General features: G+C 43.8%; 1 protein-coding gene and 1 long non-coding RNA gene across 2 annotated transcripts in view; one reads left to right on the top strand and one right to left on the bottom strand.

Moving 5' to 3' along the window:
* PIK3R6 (phosphoinositide-3-kinase regulatory subunit 6) overlaps positions 1-22,917 on the bottom strand; it is a 33,909-nt gene that overhangs the window by 8,586 nt on the left and 2,406 nt on the right. Inside the window, exons 2-13 of the mRNA XM_081895128.1 lie at positions 12,591-12,659; positions 11,576-11,752; positions 10,654-10,783; positions 9,741-9,824; positions 9,081-9,172; positions 7,988-8,056; positions 6,664-6,796; positions 5,781-5,850; positions 5,481-5,664; positions 3,640-3,787; positions 2,191-2,283; positions 953-1,412 (exon numbers count right to left, since the gene is read on the bottom strand). Of these exons, the coding sequence (XP_081751254.1) occupies positions 953-1,412; positions 2,191-2,283; positions 3,640-3,787; positions 5,481-5,664; positions 5,781-5,850; positions 6,664-6,796; positions 7,988-8,056; positions 9,081-9,172; positions 9,741-9,824; positions 10,654-10,666 (1,346 nt within the window). The 5' untranslated portion in view covers positions 10,667-10,783; positions 11,576-11,752; positions 12,591-12,659. The remainder of the gene's footprint in view (positions 1-952; positions 1,413-2,190; positions 2,284-3,639; positions 3,788-5,480; positions 5,665-5,780; positions 5,851-6,663; positions 6,797-7,987; positions 8,057-9,080; positions 9,173-9,740; positions 9,825-10,653; positions 10,784-11,575; positions 11,753-12,590; positions 12,660-22,917) is intronic.
* On the top strand, positions 8,051-10,432 carry LOC309360971. Its single transcript, XR_014164267.1, has 2 exons — positions 8,051-8,466; positions 8,988-10,432. It is a non-coding gene; the product is annotated as an uncharacterized lncRNA (long non-coding RNA).

Here is a 22,917-nt window from a genome sequence, read left to right as displayed (position 1 = left end):
TAAAACTTCCCATTAAGTCATGCTGAGCACCCTAAAGAGACTTGCCTGTGCCCTTGCCATTTTCATACTAACACCTTGTTCTAAACATGACCATGCTTTCACATCAGCAGTGCCTAGAACAGGGTGGTCCAACACATGGCCCCAGGGCATAATGTGGCCCTCAATACCTTTTTGGAAGCCCTTGGCAATATTTGACACCCCCGCAGGCTCAGCCCTTGCACCACCCTTCCTCCAGCCTCCTCCCCAAGGCCTAGTTAGTGCTTGGGATGGAGGTGGGAGCGCTCTAGGACCCTGCCAGAACCTCATGCCTCCTTCCCAAAGCCTGGTGCCTCACTTTGGGAAGTCAGTGTGAGGGCTGGGGGGAGGGAAGCAGCAAATTTTGGGCTTGCTTCCTACACAAACACACACACGACAAGGCAGTGTCAGACCCTCCAAGTGTCCCTATTTTCCAGGGACAGTCCCACTTTTACAGAAGCTGCCCCAGTTCCTGGTTTGATCTTGGGGTGTCCAGTGTTTACTTAGGATGTCCCTATTTTAATCAGAAAAATATTGGGGAGTATGGATTTATCCGACCCCTGAGCGACCTGAAAGCAGCCTTGTATAGGGAAGTTTTCTTAATATTTAATGTTTTGTTATGTGTGTGTGTGTGTATACACAATATAAATATTGGAAGCCACCCAGAGTGGCTGGGGAAACCCAGTCAGATGGGTGGGGTATAAATTATTATTATGGAATAGGATGTCCCTATTTTCTTCAGAGAAAAGTTGGAAGATATGGGCAGTGTGTGGCCCATGGGTTCCATGTCAAAGTATTATTGTGGACAACTTGGTATGAGGTAGGACCTCCCTGGCCTAGAAGGAGATTCTGCAACTCCACCACACAGAAACAGGAACTCTGTCCCAAACACATCAAAACTCTCCCTCTTCTCAAAGTCATCGTGACAGTCACTTACCTCAGGGAGTAATAGGCCTGGGCTAGGCGCCCCAGAATTCTGTCATCACCCAGTACCAAGACACGAGCTGTGTGCAGCCGTTTCAGCTGAGCCACCGGCTCCATGACGCTACCCCCAGATTTCCGATGCAGCTTCCCAGCAGGCTTTGCTCCTTGCCCATTAGAGCCACTCTGTAGGAAAGCGAGGCTGTCCAGAGGAGACCCCTTCTTCTTCATGCAACCTTTCCTCTGGAGCCGAGAGTGCTCAGCGTCAGCAGTGCAAGAAGACTGATTTTCATCGCCCAGATTGGGCAGGTCTCGCTCAATCCCACTGTCGTTGGAGAGCACAGAGAAACGTGTCTGCTCACAGCAGTCAAAGTCTGGCCCCATATCCTGAAACTCAAAGATATCCAGTTCTGGACTCAGGGAATCCTGTTCACAGGATTGACTTGGCGAACGGAGGAATAGCACCAACTCCTTCCCTAAAATGAAGAGATGGTTTGTGAAATACCTAGAAGGCCATCATAATTCTTGAATCTTCACATGGCACAGTGTGGCATTGTCTCAACACTACAAAAGTAAAGTTTCTTGCCCACATTCATAGGCTAGACTACTTCAGTCTATGTGCACATACACAACATGTTTTAATATAATGTAGGCCGCCTCCTGACATGAAAACACTACCTTATTGGTTCCCATCCTTTCCCCTGAGATGGTTAGAGCCAATCAAAATATTCAGGAGGAAAAACATGTTACCTCCCTCCTGGGATTCTACAACTTCAGAATACAGGTGAGTAGTTCCCCCATGTTGAAAGATAAGAGCTCTTATATTTATCTTATCTTTCTTTATTTTAAAGAAAGTAGGCATGGCAAGGATAAACACATGTTATGAGCTGTACACTTTTTAAGAGGCATGCTTAAACTGGTCAATTTTATTTTCTAAAAAAAGGGGGGAAATCACAGGGCCCCCTCAATGTAGAATATGCTTCTAATCTGGATCAGAGCCTCATGCAGGTTTTCTTCTGAGAAACAGTCCCCTCCTCACTGCCATTTGCCCCTCAAAAGAACTGTCTGCAGTAAACTACACCTGGTATGGTAGCCAAAAGGAAACCAGAAGGGGCCAAAGACACGTTGCTTGCAGTGACCACAGGGACACTGCATCCCTGGAGTGACTCCACCCTGCTTGCCCTCTCACAGAGTGAAAAAGGATAACAACAGCTGCTTCCAAGTGAGATACAGGCCATGAGAACAGACACTCACAAAGCTGGTCTTCATCTCTCCACAAGTGGAAGCTGATGTTAGGGTTGGGTAAAGGGATGCCTGAACTTTTTTCTACTGCTGTCTTCTCCACATCTGTAGGACACAGAGAATTTTTTTGTTAATCTTTCAGTTTCAAGGAGTAAAGTGAAGGCCAGACGAATAAAAGCAGAGACTAGGAACTACACTAGAGGTCGAGGGAAACATACGGTAAAGGGAAAGTGGAAGTCCATGGGCTTTTTTAAAAAACAAAACAAAACCGCGGCTCATTTGCCCTGCATTAGCTGATGAAGAGCCTTCTTATAATTAAGCTAATGTAGAAAAATGTGAAGCAACTAGCCAGAGGCAAAATAGCAGTTTCTTCAGGGCAATGAACAGCACCAATTCCAGATACAGTGGTACCTCGGGTTAAGTACTTAATTCGTTCCGGAGGTCCGTTCTTAACCTGAAGCACCACTTTAGCTAATGGGGCCTCCAGCTGCTACCGTGCCGCTGGAGCACAATTTCTGCTCTCATCCTGAAGCAAAGTTCTTAACCCGAGGTACTATTTCTGGGTTAGCGGAGTCTGTAACCTGAAGCGTATGTAACCCAAGGTACCACTGTAATCAGAAAAAGCCTTGTGATTGCCAGAAATACACATTTATCCATTATATTTCACGTTGTGGGGAAAAGATGTAAGTTTTATTTAGTGTAGTTGCCTGCTGGGTGATAACTAACATTTAAAAGTGTCAAATGACATCACTGTAGGTGAACGATGATGTTTCACATGCCATGTGTAATGGTTAGAGTGTTGGACTAGGAGTTGAGAGACCAGGGTTCAAACCCCTCTTCAGCCATGAAGCTCCCTGGGCGACCTTGGGCCAGTCGCTCTCTCTCACCTTAACCTACCTCACCGGGTTGTTGTGAGGAAAAATGGGGAGGGGAGAACAATGTACCACCTTGGAGGAAAGGTGGCATAGAAATGCAATAATAAATAAATAAAGCATTGTGTCGGAAGCTTATGATATCCCTCTTCATTGATTTGGGGTGACCAGTAATATCACCTCTTACCATTGAGCAGACCCCCAAATTATACTTGGCACTTTTGCCCATTTAGCCTTCTTGTCTCTGACACCAGTACAGGGTCACACTTACTGAACAGACACACAAATTTCCTTCTCTTCAGAAATCACTTTGAATTTGGTCTTTTTTAGTACCGAGGACTGCATGCAAATATCTATACAAGGAGGTGATCCTGAACAAAGCACAGAGCCACAAGACACAATCCCCTTTAGGTGCATAAATCAGTTTCCACCCTTTCAGCACCTAAATCAATGATTTTGCCTTTCACGCTGTGCTGTGGGAAGCTAAGCCCACAAAAGCAACTACAATAAGGGCTCAGGACTCAGTCCCAGATGAAGCGCAGGGACTGGGGTCCTTTTTCACATCCCAGCCTCGTAGGACCACACTTACCTTTCTCTGAAGTGCCCAGCAATGTGCTGTAGATTTTCCCCAATTCTTCAACATACTGATTGTATTCTGCACTCATATCTCTTCCTGCATGTTCAATGGCTGCCATCACTTGCTGAAAATAGTGCTCAGTCACATCTAAGGGCTTTGCCTGTCACAGGGGGAAGGAGTAATGAATCATTGCTGGAATCGGTGTTTCTTCTTCTTCAAGGGGTACTCAAGGGTACACGGTACCATGACCTCTTTATGTTGTTGTTAAAAAGTTGGGCACATACTGTAACAACTTCATGGTGAGTACTGGCACCTATTTTTCGGGGGGGGGGGCTGTCTTGGCTGGAATGAAGTTCACAGACTGCAAATACCTATTCAAGCTTTTTTTCTTTATAGCAAATTACGCTACGCATGTATGGTACTCACAATACTCAGCTCTCCCTAATTCAAAAACAATTTTGTCATTGACATGTATGAACACATGGGGAAATAGGTAGACATGCGGCACCTGACAGCACCCCCCCGAAGCAGGTTTCTTAAAAGTATTCTTAAAACTTTGTTCGCTTCTAATATTTCTTATTAAAACTTGACCTTTTAAGACTTTGGGAGTAATTTCCTTCCTTCTGTTTCCTAAGCTTCCCTTCTCCCCAATCTGTACTCCAACAAATCTTGTTAAAATGCCAACAGACAATTCAATTTGGGATAAGTGTTTTATTTCTGGCTCAAGGAAGGCAATAAGTGCCAAAGGCAAGAGAACAGACTTTCATAGAACAATCCCTCTATGTGTCTACTTAGACATAAGTCCCAATGAGTTCAATGGGGCTTTCTCCAGCGTAAATGGATGGACTGCAGCCTACTTTCTCATTGGCACAAAGTCCCAGTCAAGGAGCAAAAGATAGTCAAACAGCTTCAAATAAATGTTGGAGAGGATGTCAAGGAACTGGTACATCTGCCTGCATGTGGTGGTCATATCCTCTAGTGGAGGAAAATTTGTGAAAATATCTTAAACAAAATTAATAACATAACTAAAACAAAATGCATTTAAGTCTCCAAGTACTTGAAATACTGTTTTCCAAAGGACTGATAGTCTACAACACATAAGAAAATGTTTTCATATTCCTCAGCAGCAGCAAGAGCAATAATTACAATCAGTGAAAATGTTTGGTGTATCTGTCAAGTTTGGTGTATTTATCAAGGCTAGGGTTCAAATTCAGAGGCTTTGGGAACACTTATTAATGGACAAAGTCACCAAGAACATGGCAGTTGCTAGAGGGGATACAGAGCCTGAAACATTCATTAAAAACTTGCAACATTCTATACAATTTGGAACCTATTTTTTGATATGTTTCCATGAGTTCAATTGGCCATACTCCCAGGTAACTTTAGAAATTCTAGAGATGGCTGTCTTGCTGGTGGTGGAACTAATCAGGTCTGTGGCTCAGCATTAACAAAGTTTCAGTCTGGACGTATAACTTTGCAAGAAGACTAACAAAACCCCAAGAGTCAGCCACTTACCATAAGATTCATTTGCTTTCTTTCCATCAGTTATTGTACCCTTTTACACAGTGGGGAAAAGGTGATCCGTTTGTTTTTTGTCTATATATGCCAGAGTGTACTGGATGGAGTGGTGTTCTTAAGCCCACAAGTTGTTTTGCTTAAATCTCTACCTTCTACAGTTTTCATCTGAAGCAACACTGAGTAACTTTTGCTCACACATCCACCCCCAGTATGAGAATAATAGTCTATGGAGTAACTGTATAATGGCAGCCCTCCAGATGGGAGGCAAGTGACTGGGAATGTCTGGTATTTCTGCTTATGGAATTTCATTTATTTCAATGAAATCTTTACAGTACCTGAAGAATGCTGTGCACGTTCTTAACGTGACCGTGTTCCTTCAGCACTGTTTGGAAGGCACGTTCTATCACACAGAGCATGCAGGACTTCATACACTGGGACATCTGAGCAGCCTTGATTTCATCAATGAGTGCCCGGCATACAGCTTCAGACAGCAGTTCTGGATCTACAAACATGAAAACCCTGGGGAATGAAGAGTTAACATATATAGAGACAGCCATACATTAGTGCAGATTATTTTTTTTGTGTGTGTGTGATAAATATGTCACTTTAAGACAGGTGAGAGGCCCTATACTTACTTTTCCTGATAGGGGAATGAGTCGTTCTTGAGACTTTGCTCTGCAGAAACCATTCTTTGGTATAATGCTCCTAATGAATAAAATAAGCATCTAAATAGCAGTCAAAGTTTAAAGGTCGATGGTTTGGTTCTGGTATAACTAACCACACCATTGATAATGCTGTCGTAACATTGGTTTGAAATGGAATCAAGTCCAAAAGTGAGACTACAAACTGCATGAACAGGTGGGGAAAGAAATCTTCAAGGAAGTCCCAAGTGAAAGGTGGAAAGGCAAATGCTTCTTTTCCAGAGTTTTTACATGCACTGAATAGATCATTTGCAATAGTCCACATATAATATAATTTCTTGCATGGAAGTGTTACAAAAGTAACTAGAAATTCGGAACATTTGAAGTGGCTTTTTGCTATGGGCTCCTGGCTATGAAAAAGCTTTGGAGCATTCTACTTCATGAAGCTTATTTGGTACAATAACCTGAGAAAGTCAGGTAAATCAAATACATGAGATGCCACATCTCATAACTTGAACTTGGTACGATAAGCGAATTGTAGTCATCCATTATCGAGCAATTAAAGTTGTTCATTAACAAGGGCATTTTTACACATCCTTCAAGCAATGTTTGTTAAAAGAAATGCAGGTTGCTTTTCAGAAAGCAATGTTTCTGGTCCTGTGTTGGCTTATCAGTGTCAAGGAAAGTGTGAACCATGATAAGAGCATCCCACTTTGGTTGGTTTCCAGCAGGTCCCAACTGACAGAGGGATGAACACATCCTGCCACCCCAATTATGAGTGCTCTTCTGCTTTACCAATTCCCCCCACCTCCCCAATGGTCCTCAGGTCCAAGAAACAAACCAAAAGAAAGCAAAAAGAGTGTGGAATATTGCACACCTGGTATTGTCCGTTCCAGTTTTAGCTGCCGAGCATAATCCAGGCCAATGGTGCAGTATGGTTTGGGCAGAGTGAGTAACTTCTTGCAGAAATCGTACACTCTCTCATACAAATCATCAGGGATGCAAGGTGCCTGGAGCAGCAATGGGAGAACAAACTTCGGTGTAGAAATTATTTAAATATGAGAAGTACCCTGTAGCGTTAGCCGACAATCACCAGCCCAATTCACCCCTGGTATCAGTGGAGTAATTCCCCTTGGAATAAGGCCTATTCGCTTCTGCTGTTTGGTGGAATCTGGACTGAGCACTCCAACTATACTGAGAAGATGGTTCATCAAGATCCATATGTTTCCTTTTGCAGAGTAGCTGTAGAAGGATAAATGCTTCTGTTACTTTATTTGCTTTATTTGGTGACCTCAGGGAATCTTGAATGATTACAAGGAGGCGGGGGGGGGGGGAGAGAGAAAGCAGTGCCTGAGTCTAAGATAACCATATGTTTCCCTGTCGTTTTACTCTCCAGGGTATGAAAATGCAGCTATCCTGAGACGCCCACAGCTACTAAACATTTCTTCAAATAAAAATGTCTTTCACTGTCGCTATTTCCTTATTGCAGACTTCCATTTTCAATAAAACTGTGGGTGTTTTCCGCTCCAGAATTTTCACTATGCTGCATTTTATGCTGGTATTTCACCATCTTTCCACAGGGAGCAAATGTAATTCTCCCAAGGTGTCTGCAAGCAAGGACAGCGACACTGCTAATGTATGTGCTTCACGAGAGATTAATACATGAATTATGCATCTTTTATGCATGCAGACCTATGGTAAAGTTGGAGAACCTCTGGTTATAAATGGACCATTAATCACCTGCATTCCACCACAGAGATGTTGTTGAGTCGTGTTCTCCCCCTCTTACCATTGATTTTAATGATTCAGTTCTTTTTAAACTGGAGCAGCACAAGAAAACGTGGCCATCCATAAATGCATTTCACACTGTTGTCTGACACTCTGACAATATCCAGTGCTTACCCATTCCTACAGGGGAGAGGTGCTAGGGCTCAAATCTAACTAGAAGTCAGACCATTTTAGCTTAAACACTCTGCTCCTAAGCCCCAGAAGTATCCCAGCAAGGAGGAAAAAACATGCTGCACATGCTTAGAGGCAACCTCTCTTGCACATTTCACACATTCCTAGAATTCAAAATAGAATCTCGAGTGGTATCCATGGAAACCTAAGAGCTGTTGGCCATAGTGCAGGCTGACACCTCACATCAACTCCCAGCATGGAATTCCTGTGCTATCACAACCACATGAATTTATAGTTCTCACCTTTATCAATGTGTACATCAGCGTGTGAAGCAAAGGGATGATGTGCTGCCGATAGTTGCATCTTTCTGCCTAGAGAAAGCAAACGGTTACACTGAAGATTTTCCAAGAATGCGAGGCTGATTTTGGATCCTCTGCTGTCACAAAACCACATGAGGGAGGAGGGCTGGCAGCTAGAACAACAGAGCACTTGATAGCAGAGACAACTCTAGGTGGAACATTGCCATGGTACCAGCCAGACCTCAGCTGGACTGTGCGTTCAGTTAAAGACTTACCCTTGACATGCTTAGGAGACATTTGAGGGGGGGAGAGGGGGGGGAGATCTATGAATATAAAGCCTAGGTGGAAAGCTCGAAGCAGCTGTCGCATCTTTGGTCACGTGCATTTTGCAGGTTTTTAGAACACTACAAAATCCTGCAACATCTGCTTAGGGGGAAAAAATAGTAGAATGAGCATACACATCATGGATCTTCCAATGCTCTGTAAGTATACTATCTCCAGCCAACCTAAAGATCAGTTTTTCTGCAGGAAGAATGGCCTCTGATGAGAGAATAAGGAGGACCAGAAATGGCAGGAAGGTGCAGGATAAACAATAAGGAACACCAGGGCAGCTTGTTCCCTACAAACACTAGAGATTGTGAATGATGTCAGAAGCAGGCTGCATGGTATATATATATATATATTAAGCAGAATGCAACTCAGCCTGCAACTGCATTAGAGTTTTGATCCTATGTATTGGAGAACCAGCAACACAGTGGAATATTCAGTGCTGGACAGATATGGCAAGCAGCTCTGGTCTTGGTTCCCGCTCCCTTGAGAAGATGATGGGTGACATAGAATCAGGACAAGACATAGGAGAGGAAACTGTTTTGTTCCAGGCTCCAGCTACCCTGAACTTATGACTGAGCCAATGAGCCTTGATAGAGCATCTAATATTTGGAAGAGTCTGAAACCCTTCAATTTGAAGAGCAGCATATTAATTAAATCACATTTTTTTCCACAGCAATAAACCATAGATTCATATTCATGAGAAAGGCTACATGTGGACTGTGGAGACAACTCCCAGCCCTTTGTTTCCTTCTGTGGACATTCTCACCCTTTCCAGTTCTTTCACCAGAATTTTGATCAAGAGGGCTCCATTGCTGGGATTCCTGTCAATCTTCTTGTGCAAAGTCCATCTCAGCATCCCTGGAAGAAGGTGGGAAGAGAACCAAAGTTAAAACAGCTATCAATGTTTCACTGGGTCAGGAATCAGAGAGAGACAAGAGCAGAATATTGCAAAGAAGGAAAGTGAGTTGCACTTATAGAAGAAGAGGAGCAGACAGGACTGAACCATAAACAAAAGTAGCTCTTCCCTCAAGGTTTCCACATATTATTTTATTTAATTATTTATTAGGTCATTCATTTGATTTCTTACTTGCCCTAAGGTCCCAGGGCAGCTTACAGCAGTTTGTACTTGGAAAACATATTCTTTATCACCAAGCTTCTCTCTACAATTGTTGCCAGTAAGGGAGAGTTTTACTGGTGACCTTATTTTGTCTGGAATCAACCAGGTACCCACACCCAGTCATATGCATCCATATGGGTAGGTATCTCAACAAGACCAGAAAACCCAGGAAATGCCAACACAGCTGGCCAAACCTAAAAAGTCATTTTCTTTTGCTCTCACTAGCCATGGGAGAGGCGTTCTCAGACACACTGCAAAACTCTTCAGTGCTCAGTGATGAGCTGGGGCACACGGGTCACTGACTCTTACCTCTCTCGCTCTGGAAGGCTGGGTGGTGGCCATCAAGTTCACGAAGGAGGGCATGCACACTTCGGAGGAAGTCGGACTCAACCTCTTGACAAAGGAGAGAAACAGGGTGTGAGGAACAAGATAACTCAGCGTCTTCTTCTTATTTGTACTTAACAAACCAAATCCTTACCAACGAACGGGTAATGCTAGTGGTTTGCCATCAACACTGCAAGCTCCTTTTTGAGCAAATACATGATAGAGTAGCACAGGAATAATGGCCAGCAGATAATGGATGAGCTTTTCATGGATCAAAAGGTGCAGGCACCCCTGCCTCCTTGTATACAACCAGTTATCACTGATGTTATAACAGCTTTGATGTTAACTCTCCCAAACAAGAGTGTAGATAGGCATTGCCTTTGGTTATTACCAGTGAAAAACTTGCTCCCATAATATATAATTCCCATCCGTTACCTCTCAGTAAATGCTTACACAACTGATGAAGGGGGGGAAAATGTAATTGTTGTTATACTCCTACTGAAGGTGGGAACCTGGCACTGGTAGGGTAGCACAAGCTAATCAGGTCTATGTCTGCCTGTTGGAATAATAAATAATACAGCTTGCTTTACCCATGAGCTGCTGAAGTTCCCACTAGGTCTAACATTCCATCTGATGAAATGGGCTTATGCTACAATAAATCTGTGCAACTTGAAGCAGTCAAGAGCCTCTTTTTGTGTGTTTGCTGCATCAGACTAACTCAGCTGCCCCTCCGAATTTTATTTCTTTCTTTCTCTCAACTGTGCAGTGGGGGAACTAGAGACACTCAACTTTTCTCACCTAAACACCTCATGTTCAGAGAGCAAGCAGAGGCCGATATGGCACTTTGAGATGCTTCTGTGAAGATGAGACTAATGATCATAACAATAACAACAGTAACCTGGGTTATCCATGGTTGGGCGGATGTCGCAGCAGGTGGTCGTGAAGTTATCTTTTCCAGCACTTCTGGGAGAACTGGGTGGCCAGAGGGTCCAGTTTCACTGAGCATGACCTAGTATCCTCTAGCACTTCTGCAAAAAAACAACAACAAGATGGCGGTTGAGAGTGCTTGAATTCCATGTTTAATACCAGGGACCTGACACTGAAATGATAAGTAGCCGTGTTAGTGTGTTGCGGCAAAAACAAAAAAGAGACTTATGGCACCTTAATGTGTTTTGTTATTGTATCCACTTTTGTGGATTACGGCCCACTTATTTCACACTAAGCTTATTTTACCCCAAAATTTGTTGGTGTAAGGTGCACCAGGCTCCATGAAAACAGAGGGAAGGAGAGTGTGGTTTTCACACTGTAGTTCCAACATTCAGTGTGCACCTCTTGTTCAAGAAGCAACAAGCTACATTATAGCATGCACTAGAAGATGAGTGTTATAATTCACAATGGCATAGAGAATACGTGGGTAAGCTGTGGCCCTCAAGATTTTTTGTTTGACTACAACTCCCATAAGCCCTGACCATTACCTATCCTAGCTGGGGCTGATGGGAGTTGTAGTCAACAACATCTGGCATGTCACAGATTCCCCAGTACTGGCATAGAACTTGGAGAAATCACTGCCATAAATTACTGGTATTGTGCATGCTGGATGAAGGGCGTGTGTGGTTGTTAAGGAAGTTGGCCAGACTCTTTCCAGAAGGAGATATATGCTCAGATCAACATATTTGTAGCATTTATATCTCATCTTCACGTCCCCCCCCCCAAGGCAACATAGGAAATCAATTTCTAGATGATTAGCATCAGGAAATATGCCCAGGACAAGGGCTTGGTCAGAATGTCAATAACTCTGCTAGAAATAAAGGTCCACTTACCCAGAATACTACAATGTCCTTGGCATCAGGCAGCGGCAAGACAGCAATCTCTACAACCACACCCAGGCTCTCCTGCTGGGATGCTGTCGGATTTCTTTGGAAGCTGCCAATCTCCGTCAAGTGGGAACACGCCCAAGACAAACTTGCTTTACCTGCCTCACCAGTACCAGCCAATACCTGCAAATATTTGAGAGAGAGCGAGAGAAAGAAAATCAGAAAAAGGAATGTGTGGGCTCCTCTTTGTCCATAGTTCCCCATCGCCTATGACCACGTTTGTTTCACTTGTTGCAGATAAAGCCAGGGGAACAAGGACAGTTCTGTTAGTATTTACAGTTGCCCTGATAACATTATTCTCTTCAAAGTGATTTCCTAAGGCTTGAAAGGAAACTCTTTTCTCTGATTGTACTCTCTGCCAATTATAACACATTCTTCAGCAGCAGCCACAGGCATCCTGATCAGGTGGGCTGGCCCAATGTTATTTGGTTCACCTGTCTTCCGTTTCCTCTGTGTTCCAGCTCCCCTGTATATTCTGCCAAGATTCTTGGTGATATCCCAGGACCACTGGCCCATGCTGTTTAGTGCAAAGCCGAGATAGTAAAATGCCTTTATTGCTTGGTCATTGCACCGCACTATATTGAGGTGGGCAGACAGTTGACTGGGGTGTCAGGTCATTTGCAGTAGATTGGCAAAGATTTCTTACTCCCAATTATTTAACAATGGCAGCAGCAAAAAGGTGCCTTCTTTGCCCTCTTAAATTAAGAGTGCTGAAATTATGAAAGGTTGAGTAAACCAGAGTGGGCTTTTCCCCCCACAAAAGAACTGTGAGCTCATTTTGGTCCTGGAACTAGCTAACTAACTAGAATGTGCTCAGACGCACCCTGCTTTTTTAAATTCTAATTTTTTTGTCCTTTGCTCCTGGCTCAAGTTAGTACGTTGTGGGATTTTAGTAAAAAAACAACAGACTAGCTCCAAAAAGCCTGAGGTTTTCTCTATCCCTGCAGTAAATGATGCTCACCTTCTCTGAGGCTAGGCTGCCCTGCAGAGATTCCAGCAGTTGTGCTCCAGGACTCACTTCAAAGGGAACCTGAGGAGCAAAACCAGAGACACAACATTAGTTTCTCCTCCTCAGTAGCAGAACCAGAAGTGTAATCTTTGCAGCCTTTGAAACATGAGTAGAGTCACACCAATAGTTGTTATGCTAGCCCCTGCCCCCTCTTGCATTCAAGTTCATATAGGAATGACTCACTTCAGGAACAGGCATAGGAGTAACAACTTCTAGAGCATAGGGATAGTCAGTGTGATGCTCTCCAGATGATGATAGACAACAGCCCACATCCATCATTCCTGACTATTGGCCACTCTGTCTGGAGCTGATGGGAACTGGAGTCCAACAACATTTGGAGGTTTCACCACTTTGGCTACTCTTGTTCTAGAGGGGTCGCTCATATTAATCTGTTGCAGTAAAAACAACAGAGTGTCTTGGGTCAATTTAAAGACTAACAGATTTGTTGTGACATATGATGACATTAGATGGGATCTTCATCAGATGGATGAAGACATAGGCTGTTGGGGTAACACGCCACCAAAAAGCTGCCCACCAGGAGATAAAGTTGCATCACAACTCACTCACAAACCCAAACTTTTCCTATCCAGATTTAGAAAAACAGCTCTTTGAAGTGCTTCACCAGATAATTAAACCCTTTAACCCCACCTGCAATTATACAAGCAACGCCAAGTTGTTGTTAAATTGGAATTTCTGAACCAATAGAGAATAGTATTCTTTTGGAATTATATCAGACAGCCCATGGATCCATCAAGCCCAGTACGGTCAATACTGACTGGAAGTGGCCCACCACGGTTTCAGACAGGGGTATTTCCACACAAGGGATTGAACCTGGGACTTTTTCCATGTTAATCATTTCATGTCCCACTAAGCCACAGACTGCCCATTCCCATTTTGCCATTCAATTATCCAATTCCATTTAAGAATTCAGTTCATTAAAATTATTACTGGACTACTTAATACTGAATAGGTTTGAAAAATAAAACCCGTTTGCAGAATTGGCTGATCACTTTTGACCATTGATGTATGTTCAAAGCAGTTCTCCCCTATTTGTACCGTCAACACCTACTAGCCTGAAGCTTTCTCTCCCATCAGAGATGGTCAGCATCAGTCACTGTAGAGTGACACAGTCATTCACAGAAGCAGCCCCAAGGGGCCTATGCCACTTTGCCATTTCCGCCGTTCTATTTTTAAGACCCCGTTCAGGCAGAAGTGATTACAGACAGCCTAGCTTCCTCTTCACACCTTCCCTTCAAGTGACGGCTGAGCTTACAAGAACCCCAACCCACAAGGCTCTCATGCTGTCACAACAAAGAGTCACGCTAACCTGCCTCAGATTTTTCATATTCTCCATCAGGCCTGAATAGTGCTGTCAAAGAGCAAGCAATGAAGCAACGAGGAGAGCATTTCCCAGCATTCCCTGGGAACTATATGTGTTGTGAGGGAAGCCATATTGGACCCTATTCTTAGCTAAGCCATTCAGTTAATAGAAAATACTACATTTTGTGTGTGTGTGTGTGTGTGTGTGTGTGTGTATATATATATATATATATATATATATATGGGACGTGGGTGGCGCTATGGGTTAAACCACAGAGCCTAGGGCTTGCCGATCAGAAGGTCAGCGGTTCAAATCTCCATGACAGAGTGAGCTCCCATTGCTCAGTCCCTGCTCCTGCCAACCTAGCAGTTTGAAAGCACGTCAAAGTGCAAGTAGATAAATTGGTACCGCTCCGGCAGGAAGGTAAACGCCGTTTCCGTGCACTGCTCTGGTTCGCCAGAAGCAGCTTAGTCCTGCTGGCCACATGACCCGGAAGCTATATGCCAGCTCCCTTGGCCAACAAAGCGAGATGAGTGCCGCAACCCCAGAGTCAGTCACGACTGGACCTAATGGTCAGGGTTCCCTTTACCTTTACACACACACACACACACACACACACACACACACACACACATATACACCTCTGATAATGAAGAATGTTATAGAAGTCCCTGTGGGCCTCTAGATGTTGGACTGCAACACCCAGCTTCCCCAACCATTTGGTTGGCTAGAGCTGGTGGGAACAGCAGTCCAACAATAATCAGTTTCTTCAACCCCAGTGCCAGATTTATACACAAGTTAAGTAAACTACAGTTTAGGGCCTCAGATCGTGGCGGGCGGGGCTCTAAATACACTAATTTAAAGTTTTACATAACTGATCAAAATAAATGAAATGGGATGTAGACTCTAAAGCAGATTTTATCATTCCGGTATGACAAAAATGTACTTAATGGCCACACAATTATTTGTTGCCCTTTGTTTATAAATCTGTGCAGCATGAACTACAATATAGTTTTTATATACGCTAAGTAAGAAATCACAATGTATTTTAATGTAAAGGTATTTCATATACAAGTTGTCTTGTTGCAAGATACATGTTTCTATTAGATTGTCAGTTGTATGCTCGCCTACATATGGGAATATATGCAAATACAGTGGTACCTCTGGTTATGTACTCTTAACCTGAAGCACCACTTTACCTATTGGGGCCTCCCGCTGCTGCTGCACTGCCAGAGCACAATTTCTGTTCTCATCCTGAAGCAAAGTTCTTAACCCGAGGTACTATATCTGGGTTAGCGGAGTCTGTAACCCAAAGCGTATGTAGCCCAAGGTACTACTGTATAAAAGCTTCTTATTTATGTTTTCATTGTTCTTCCACTTATGATAATACACATTTTGGGGTAATGCTGTGGGGTTTCTTAAACTCGACTTTGCTTATGGCCTCAGCACATCTTAATCCAGCCCTGCCCATTACACCACTTACTACAATTGACCTGCTTTTTCGAGACAAACATCTGTGATGCACCACTGTCACAGTAAGAAGAAAAGGGCTCAAGTCATTCTTTTCAGGAGGCACAGAGAAGCCATTTTAGTGGCATGAATACATCAGCATAACACACAGCTAGTGACAATTTCAGCCACAATTAGCTCTCGCACAATTCTTTTAATGGAAGAACAGCCCAGTGAAAAGCAGACATTTCTATTTGCCACGGTCTGCACCTGAACGTTGACACCTGAAAAGTTCAAAGATAAGGAACGCATTGTGAGACCGTAGGAAAGTGATCCCTTGTGTGGGTCAGAACAGAACTTAATTGGAATATACTGTCTTTGTAACATGAGGCTGAAGTTGCTTTTTGCAGTTAAGGTGCATCTCACAAACAAACAAGGCTCCTAAGTAAGGGACCATTCCTTGAAATAAGGATCATGGGACAAGCCTATCTGCTACAGTACACATCCATTACAAAACAAAGGGGTGGAGGAATATGCAGAGCTTCACTACTGTTAAATAAACCCCTAAGTTAGGCATATTTATTCCTAATAATAATACAGTAGAAGAATAAAGAACTTCAACAAAACAAAAATAGGATGTGTGCTCATGAAAGCATAAGGCAACAGGAACTGATTCCCAGCTCTTTCCCTAAAGCTCAGCATATTTCACAGAAATAGATTATGGGAGGGCAAAAAGAAATGAGAGATACCTAAGTTCAAACTATCTTCCAAACATTCCGAGAAAAAGAAACTTGGTCCTGTAAAGTTTGTCGTTTAGAAATGAATAGGAGGGATTGGGAAATCAGAAATCTCTGGATTATTGTGTTTTAATTTGGAATTAGGGGAGACAGCTCTAAGGGCCTGTAGTTGCATAATCCACCTATGAATGGGTGGAAGTGTTAATGAATAAGCAAACTTAACAATTCCCTATTGCCATATTAATAGCTGATTGCCTCCAATAAGGAATATCCTTTAGACGGCTATGTCTATGCATCTGTGCATGCACACACATGGGGAGGAAGACAATGTAATGCTAAGTTGAACTCCCTTAGCAGTGTACTAGCTACGCTAGTGGAAAGGGTTGTGCAAGAAAAGGCACAGGAATCCAGCCTGGTTCTCATAGCTGGTTGCTCAACAGATCTCTGTAGCCCTGATGCTTTCTGTTGTACAACCAGCTTCTGCTAGCACAACGTTTGCTCTAGATTTCATGCTTGTACCTAGAGCTGCCGCCCTCATAATAAAGCCCCCTGCCCTTCCAAACGACAGAAAGTTACTGTTGTATCTTTGTACTGAGATACCTTTGTCCCTGCTAAACTGTCTGAAGGCTTTGCTGTCTTGCTGTGCTAATCAACTGGTTTTCTTAAAAGACCATAGAGATGCTATTGTGGAAAGGTTGGATCCTGCTACATCGCTAGCAGGTTTTACTGTCGATGAACTGGATTGGGGCTGATTGTAGAAATGCACTGAGGTGGTTATGGGAGGCTGGCCAGTGACTGATATGAAACATCAGGAACATCGCCATGCACACAAAAGACATATCCAACCCAAAGGTGCTTACAACTCCACTCTCCACACCACCATTTTGATGCTCCTTAGCATACGTTGTTTGAATAGGCTTCACAACAATCCTGCAAGGAAGTCCAGAATTACAACTTCAGAATAAATCCAGGCAAATACATGTCCTTCCAAGTGCCCAACGGAATGCGTTATGCTATAGAGGCATGAAGACAGCGTAGGAAACTCTGCAACAGTTGCCCCCAAATAAAGTGATAATTGTTTTGACAGATAATTGTGGGAGCTTAGCCTTTGTCAGCTAACCATAAATCCCGGTGTAGAAGAGGATGTGGTCTCTATCATCCATGAAACCAAGACAGGCTGGCCACAGAATGGCTTGCTATGACTATATTACCAGCACTATGTAGGCCTTCACTATGCAGCCAGGAACTTTTAGCAACCTTTGCTGTGCTGATGTATACTTGCAAATTTTCCTTTGCCCTGAGGGAGCGGCTCATGGTTTGTTCCAATATTCAGTGCAGAAATGTGCATTTTCAGTTAGATTGTGTATGTTAATGTAATGTGCATTTGAAAGATGAGGTTCCAGGAAAGTGCAAATGTGTGGCTTCAATTATGTTATCCTGCCTCCAGAAACAGATGTAGAAAATACATGGCATTCTCATGTTTCTTATGTTCACTCATTATTGCAGTTTGCACATGCAATGAGTAGATGAGGCTTAACACTCTATGGTGAAGCATTTTTATCTATGTCTGAACCAGAATAGCACAAAATTCTGGAGGTTCAAACTAATTCTTAAAGGTTGACTGAGAGAGAGAAATGAAAGTAGGCATTCGTTTAGCAGGGGTCAGCAAACTTTTTCAACAGGGGGCCGGTCCACTGTCCCTCAGACCTTGTGTGGGGCCAGACTATATTTTTTGGGGGGGATGAACAAATTCCTATCCCCCACAAATAACCCAGAGTTGCATTTTAAATAAAAGCACACATTCTACTTATCTAAAAACACGCTGATTCCCAGACCGTCCGCGGGCCAGATTTAGAAGGCGATTGGGCTGGATCCGGACCCTGGGCCTTAGTTTGCCTACCCATGCTTTACTGGGTGGCAGTGGGGTTCCTATTCTCATTCTGAAGCTGACTCCTTGGAGAGCTGCTGATATTTCTAAAAGGCAACTATGCAGCCTGCCTCACAGGCTTGTTGTACGATCTGTTTGAATAAGGTATTCTAAGTAGTACCAAAACAGTGACAGGAAAGTCTTGGGCATGGGTGGGGCTGCCTATGTGCATCTGTGACACCCGCTGGGGTTCCTGACATTCAATGCAAAGTGTTGCTGAGCCTCTCCCAGCCATTTCAGTGTATTCAGAAGCTCAGCTTGTGGGCATGGCGGGTAGCAAAACCTGCAGGCCATTTTGAAAGATCCAAGCAGTCTCCCAGCATTTCGATGGTCGTTTGGGAATTCAGTTGATGCTGCAGGCAGCAAAAAAAGGTAAAGGTAAAGGTACCCCTGCCCGTACGGGCCAGTCTTGACAGACTCTGGGGTTGTGCGCCCATCTCACTTAAGAGGCCAGGGGCCAGCGCTGTCCGGAGACACTTCCGGGTCACGTGGCCAGCGTGACATCGCTGCTCTGGCGAGCCAGAGCCGCACACGGAAACGCCGTTTACCTTCCCGCTGGTAAGCGGTCCCTATTTATCTACTTGCACCCGGAGGTGCTTTCGAACTGCTAGGTTGGCAGGCGCTGGGACCGAGCAGCGGGAGCGCACCCCGCCGCAGGGATTCGAACCGCCGACCTTTCAATCGGCAAGTCCTAGGCGCTGAGGCTTTAACCCACAGCGCCACCTGCGTCCCATCTGCAGGCAGCAAAGCCTGTAGGCAATTCCTCAGGAATATACCGATCTTCTCAAGGCCCCCCCTCACTATCATTCAGAATGGCAACTCTTGAAAAAGCTTTATTCTGAGGCCTGTGGATGAGGGTGCCGGATTCCAGCTCCTTTCTAATGCATTTCAATGGCCATTTGTAAAACTTAGCTGATTTTTATGTGGATGAATAAGCAACAGGTAATGGTACAATTTTGCAATTTATGCCAGTGCATTTCAATTGCTCTTCAGAAGTGCAATGTTCTGTTTGGCCACTTCAGAACACTCTCTGTAGACTGCCTGAAGACCAATAGGAACCATCCAAACTACCCTTCTTTTAATACATTCTAACTGCCACCTTAACATTTCACATATTTCTATGGCAATACATTCAGATGGCTCTGCTCAGCGACAGTTATGCAAGTCATCACTGTCCATAGAGCTCTTTGGTGAATTTGGAATTCATGAAAGTAACATTTCAAGTTCGTATTTGTTACCACTTACTGTGATGGTTAGAGTGGTTTAAAAAATTAATCAATCAATAGTTGAATGGCTATATTGCCAAACCAGAATGAACTTCAGTGGCAGGGATGATGTTAAGGGGTGGCTGAGCCTCATTCAGCATGGCCCATGGTCAGGGATGATGGGAAGTGTGCTCCTACAACATCTGGAGAGCCACAGGTTTCCCATCTCTGAACTCAGGAAGGGATCGGCTCTTTTCTCACCATCTTAGAACAGCTCTACCCATTACAGTTGCTGAAATAAACATACGTTAAGCACTGAGTTTCCGGCAGCACTCTTGCAATGTGTGAACATCATAAGCAACTGACAAATGGTAATATTCAAACAATCAGCAGGGGGGGGGGAGAGACGGGACCCCTCAGACTCTCAAGACAGTCAGTATGTGGCTGTACTTGAACAAAGGAACTTTAAAGAAATACCGTAATGTGACATCATCAAGAGGGTCAGTGCTATCACTTGTTGATTGAATTGGATTTTTATTATACTACATATGTTAATTGGCTTACCAATGGCCTAATGTCTGCAATATCAACATGTGTTTTGTGAATTACCACTGTTAATTATGTAATTATCGCTGTCTCTGTACTTTATGCAGTTCATTTCTCTCTGACCTCACTGTTTACAACCCCAAATGTGTAACGCACAAACACAGCAGTAACCTAGGACATTTCATCTGATTGAATGGATCGTGTGCTAATGAATTTGCTAATGTGCCACAAGTGTTACTGTGGTTTTTGTGTATCTTTAGACATTAATATGTCTGGGAACATGTGTTTGGGAAAACTATGGTAACTTACCCAGTGCACATACACTAGATCTGCACATCTTTATGTGCACAGGAGGTGTTTAATGTCAGAAATAGTGCTCCTCACATCCATTGTAATGTATTGAGTTGCTTTTATTTCATTTTTGAAGACTGCATTTCTAAAAAGAAATTTGGGTTAAACTTAACTGATTTTACAATGCTCAGCTAAGGGACTCTGCAATTGGATGAGCTCTTGCAGATGGTCTGCGCTAAATGCACCAGGAGACAATTGTCGCCAGTCCCTGCTTCACTGTTGCGACATACACATATTTTATAATATCAAAGTATATCCAACACAACAACTGTTACAAACAAGAGGCAAAAGGAGAGTTGTTGTTCTTTAGTCAACCTTTTAAAAAGGTACACTCTGGCTGTACAAGATCAAAAGTTCCAAAGTACATCGGTAACTAGATACAAAAAAATACTTTTATCTAAAAGCTCACTCTAATCACGATGAAAGCCACCCAACTAGCAACATTAAAACCCTCCAGGCTGTAAGGGAGTTTGTTTCTCAGGCAATTTTCCCTTGTTCCCAGGACCCAGTTCCCTGCAACAATAATACATGTAACAGTAATCTAAAATACCAGAGCAGGTGAACCTTATATGGTTCAAAATCCAGTGGCAGAACAGGTTATAACGGCTGACATAATATCTATTAGGAAACCAGAACAAAGCATAATTCCTGGCTGTAGGAAAAGAAGCAAAATCAGTACACTACTAATTCTGCCTTGTGCTTTTTCTTTCCTGTGATGACATTAATAAGGACAAGGCAGAAATACGTGCTTATGCTATCTGTTTCATGTAGCCCAAAGCCAATTTCCATGCCAGGAGCCAACAAAGAAGAGAAGAAGAAGAGTTTGGATTTGATATCCCGCTTTATCACTACCCGAAGGAGTCTCAAAGCGGCCAACATTCTCCTTTCCCTTCCTCCCCCACAACAAACACTCTGTGAGGTGAGTGGGGCTGAGAGACTTCAGAGAAGTGTGACTAGCCCAAGGTCACCCAGCAGCTGCATGTGGAGGAGCGGAGACACGAACCCGGTTCCCCAGATTACAAGTCTACTGCTCTTAACCACTACACCACACTGGCTCTCTACTTTGCTAGCATTATTGTTAAAGATTATTCAAGTAACATACGTGAAAGGCTTGAAAGGCTCCAAAGGCACCATTTAAATGCTTCATATCCTTTTTAAGTACTGAAAAATAAGTCAGGAACTATTTAGGAACAAAGAAATCTACCCCATATCAAATCAGACCATGGCTCCATCTAGTGTCATATTGCCTGGATAAATCTCTCTCTTGTGTGCCAAACAAGAGCCTTTTAACTTAGAGCCGCCAATAACTGAACCTGGGACATATGTTCTCCGCCTAAGCTAGGGCCCTTCCCTACGGCAGGGTTCCCCAAAATTGGGTCTCCAGCTACTGTTGGACTACAACTCCCATCATACCTAGTTAGCAGGACCCGTGGCCAGGGATGATGGGACTTGTAGTCTGAAACAGCTGGAGAGTAGAGACCCAAGCAGGGCCATCTTTACCTGGGGGTGCAAGGGGTGTGACATAAGCATAATAAAAGTTAATTTGGGGGCTAAATTTGGGGGCGCTGGGTGGATCTTTGCACCCCTGCAGGACATATGCTAAAGACAGTGCTGCGTCCAAGTCTGGGAAACCCTGCCCTAGGTCTCCTCCTCCAGGGGTTGTGGACTACAACTCCCATCAGCCAGTTTGGTCAGGGATGGCGAGAGAGCTCCAGTCCAAAGCATATGGAGGACACCATAATAGATAATAAAATCATACAGTTGGAAGGGACCACGATGGTAATTTAGTCCAACCCCCTGCAATGCAGGAATCTTTTCCCCAATGCAGGGCCCTGCCTTAGGACCACATGCCGCATTTGAAGCACAATGGTTCATTGTAGGACTGCCAAAAGCTAGTGTCAGTCTGCTGCCAGTTCCTCCCTCACTCTCTCGAGCTGAGCAGGCAAACTAGAGTGACATAAGACATGCTGTGAAGCTAGGGTGGGGTGCGGGGGTGGGGGGTGGCAGGGAGTGAGGCAGTATCTGAACAGAACCAGTAAACAGCCTATTGGGCCCTGAAGCTGCTCAATCTGCAGCTGACTGACAGCCGGAACCTATGGACCTTTAAATAAGAGATGAAAGAGGTCCCACTGGGAGCTGGCAGGAAGCAGCAGATCCATTGCCAGGTGGATGAGGAGGCATCAAAGGAGCAGCAAGTTCTAATACTAGGAGCATTGGCGTTTTAAGAAATTTCCTTCTTCGTGGAACTTTCAAAGAGATGTAAGGCCAGCTCTCTGTCTGCGAAACAGGCTTTTCAAGGACTCTTTCTTATAGCCGAAGGAGGATGTGCAGACCAGTTCCTGGATGTTAATGATTCTTTGGAGAGTTCCTCCAGCACGTCATATTTAATTACTTTTTGGAAAAAGAAAATGGCCCTCAGGAAGCAACAGCCTGTTAAACTTTAGCATCTCCCCTCCCATTTCCACCGGTGGTTTCAGAAAAACAACCTGGGGGTGAGGTGGGGTGGGAAATTCCTACACTTGTTGCCAAATTTGTTCATCGAAAAAGCAGACACTAAGTGAGACAGCACATGAAAAAATATGATAAAGGAGCCAAGGCACACACTCCATCTCTCACCACATGCTATAGACGGCTCTCGTTCAGTCCCGTTGTCCTGTGTAAGGAACCTACAGTTGCTAGATATCATGTGTTGATCTCCCAGAGCCCTTTCTGCACTGAAATTATCCATGTGGAAAGCATGCCT

This window comes from Podarcis melisellensis (genome assembly GCF_964234715.1).
Source record: "Podarcis melisellensis genome assembly, chromosome: 2".
Taxonomy (NCBI): Eukaryota; Metazoa; Chordata; class Lepidosauria; order Squamata; family Lacertidae; genus Podarcis; species Podarcis melisellensis.
This window is presented reverse-complemented; position numbering and strand designations above follow the sequence as displayed.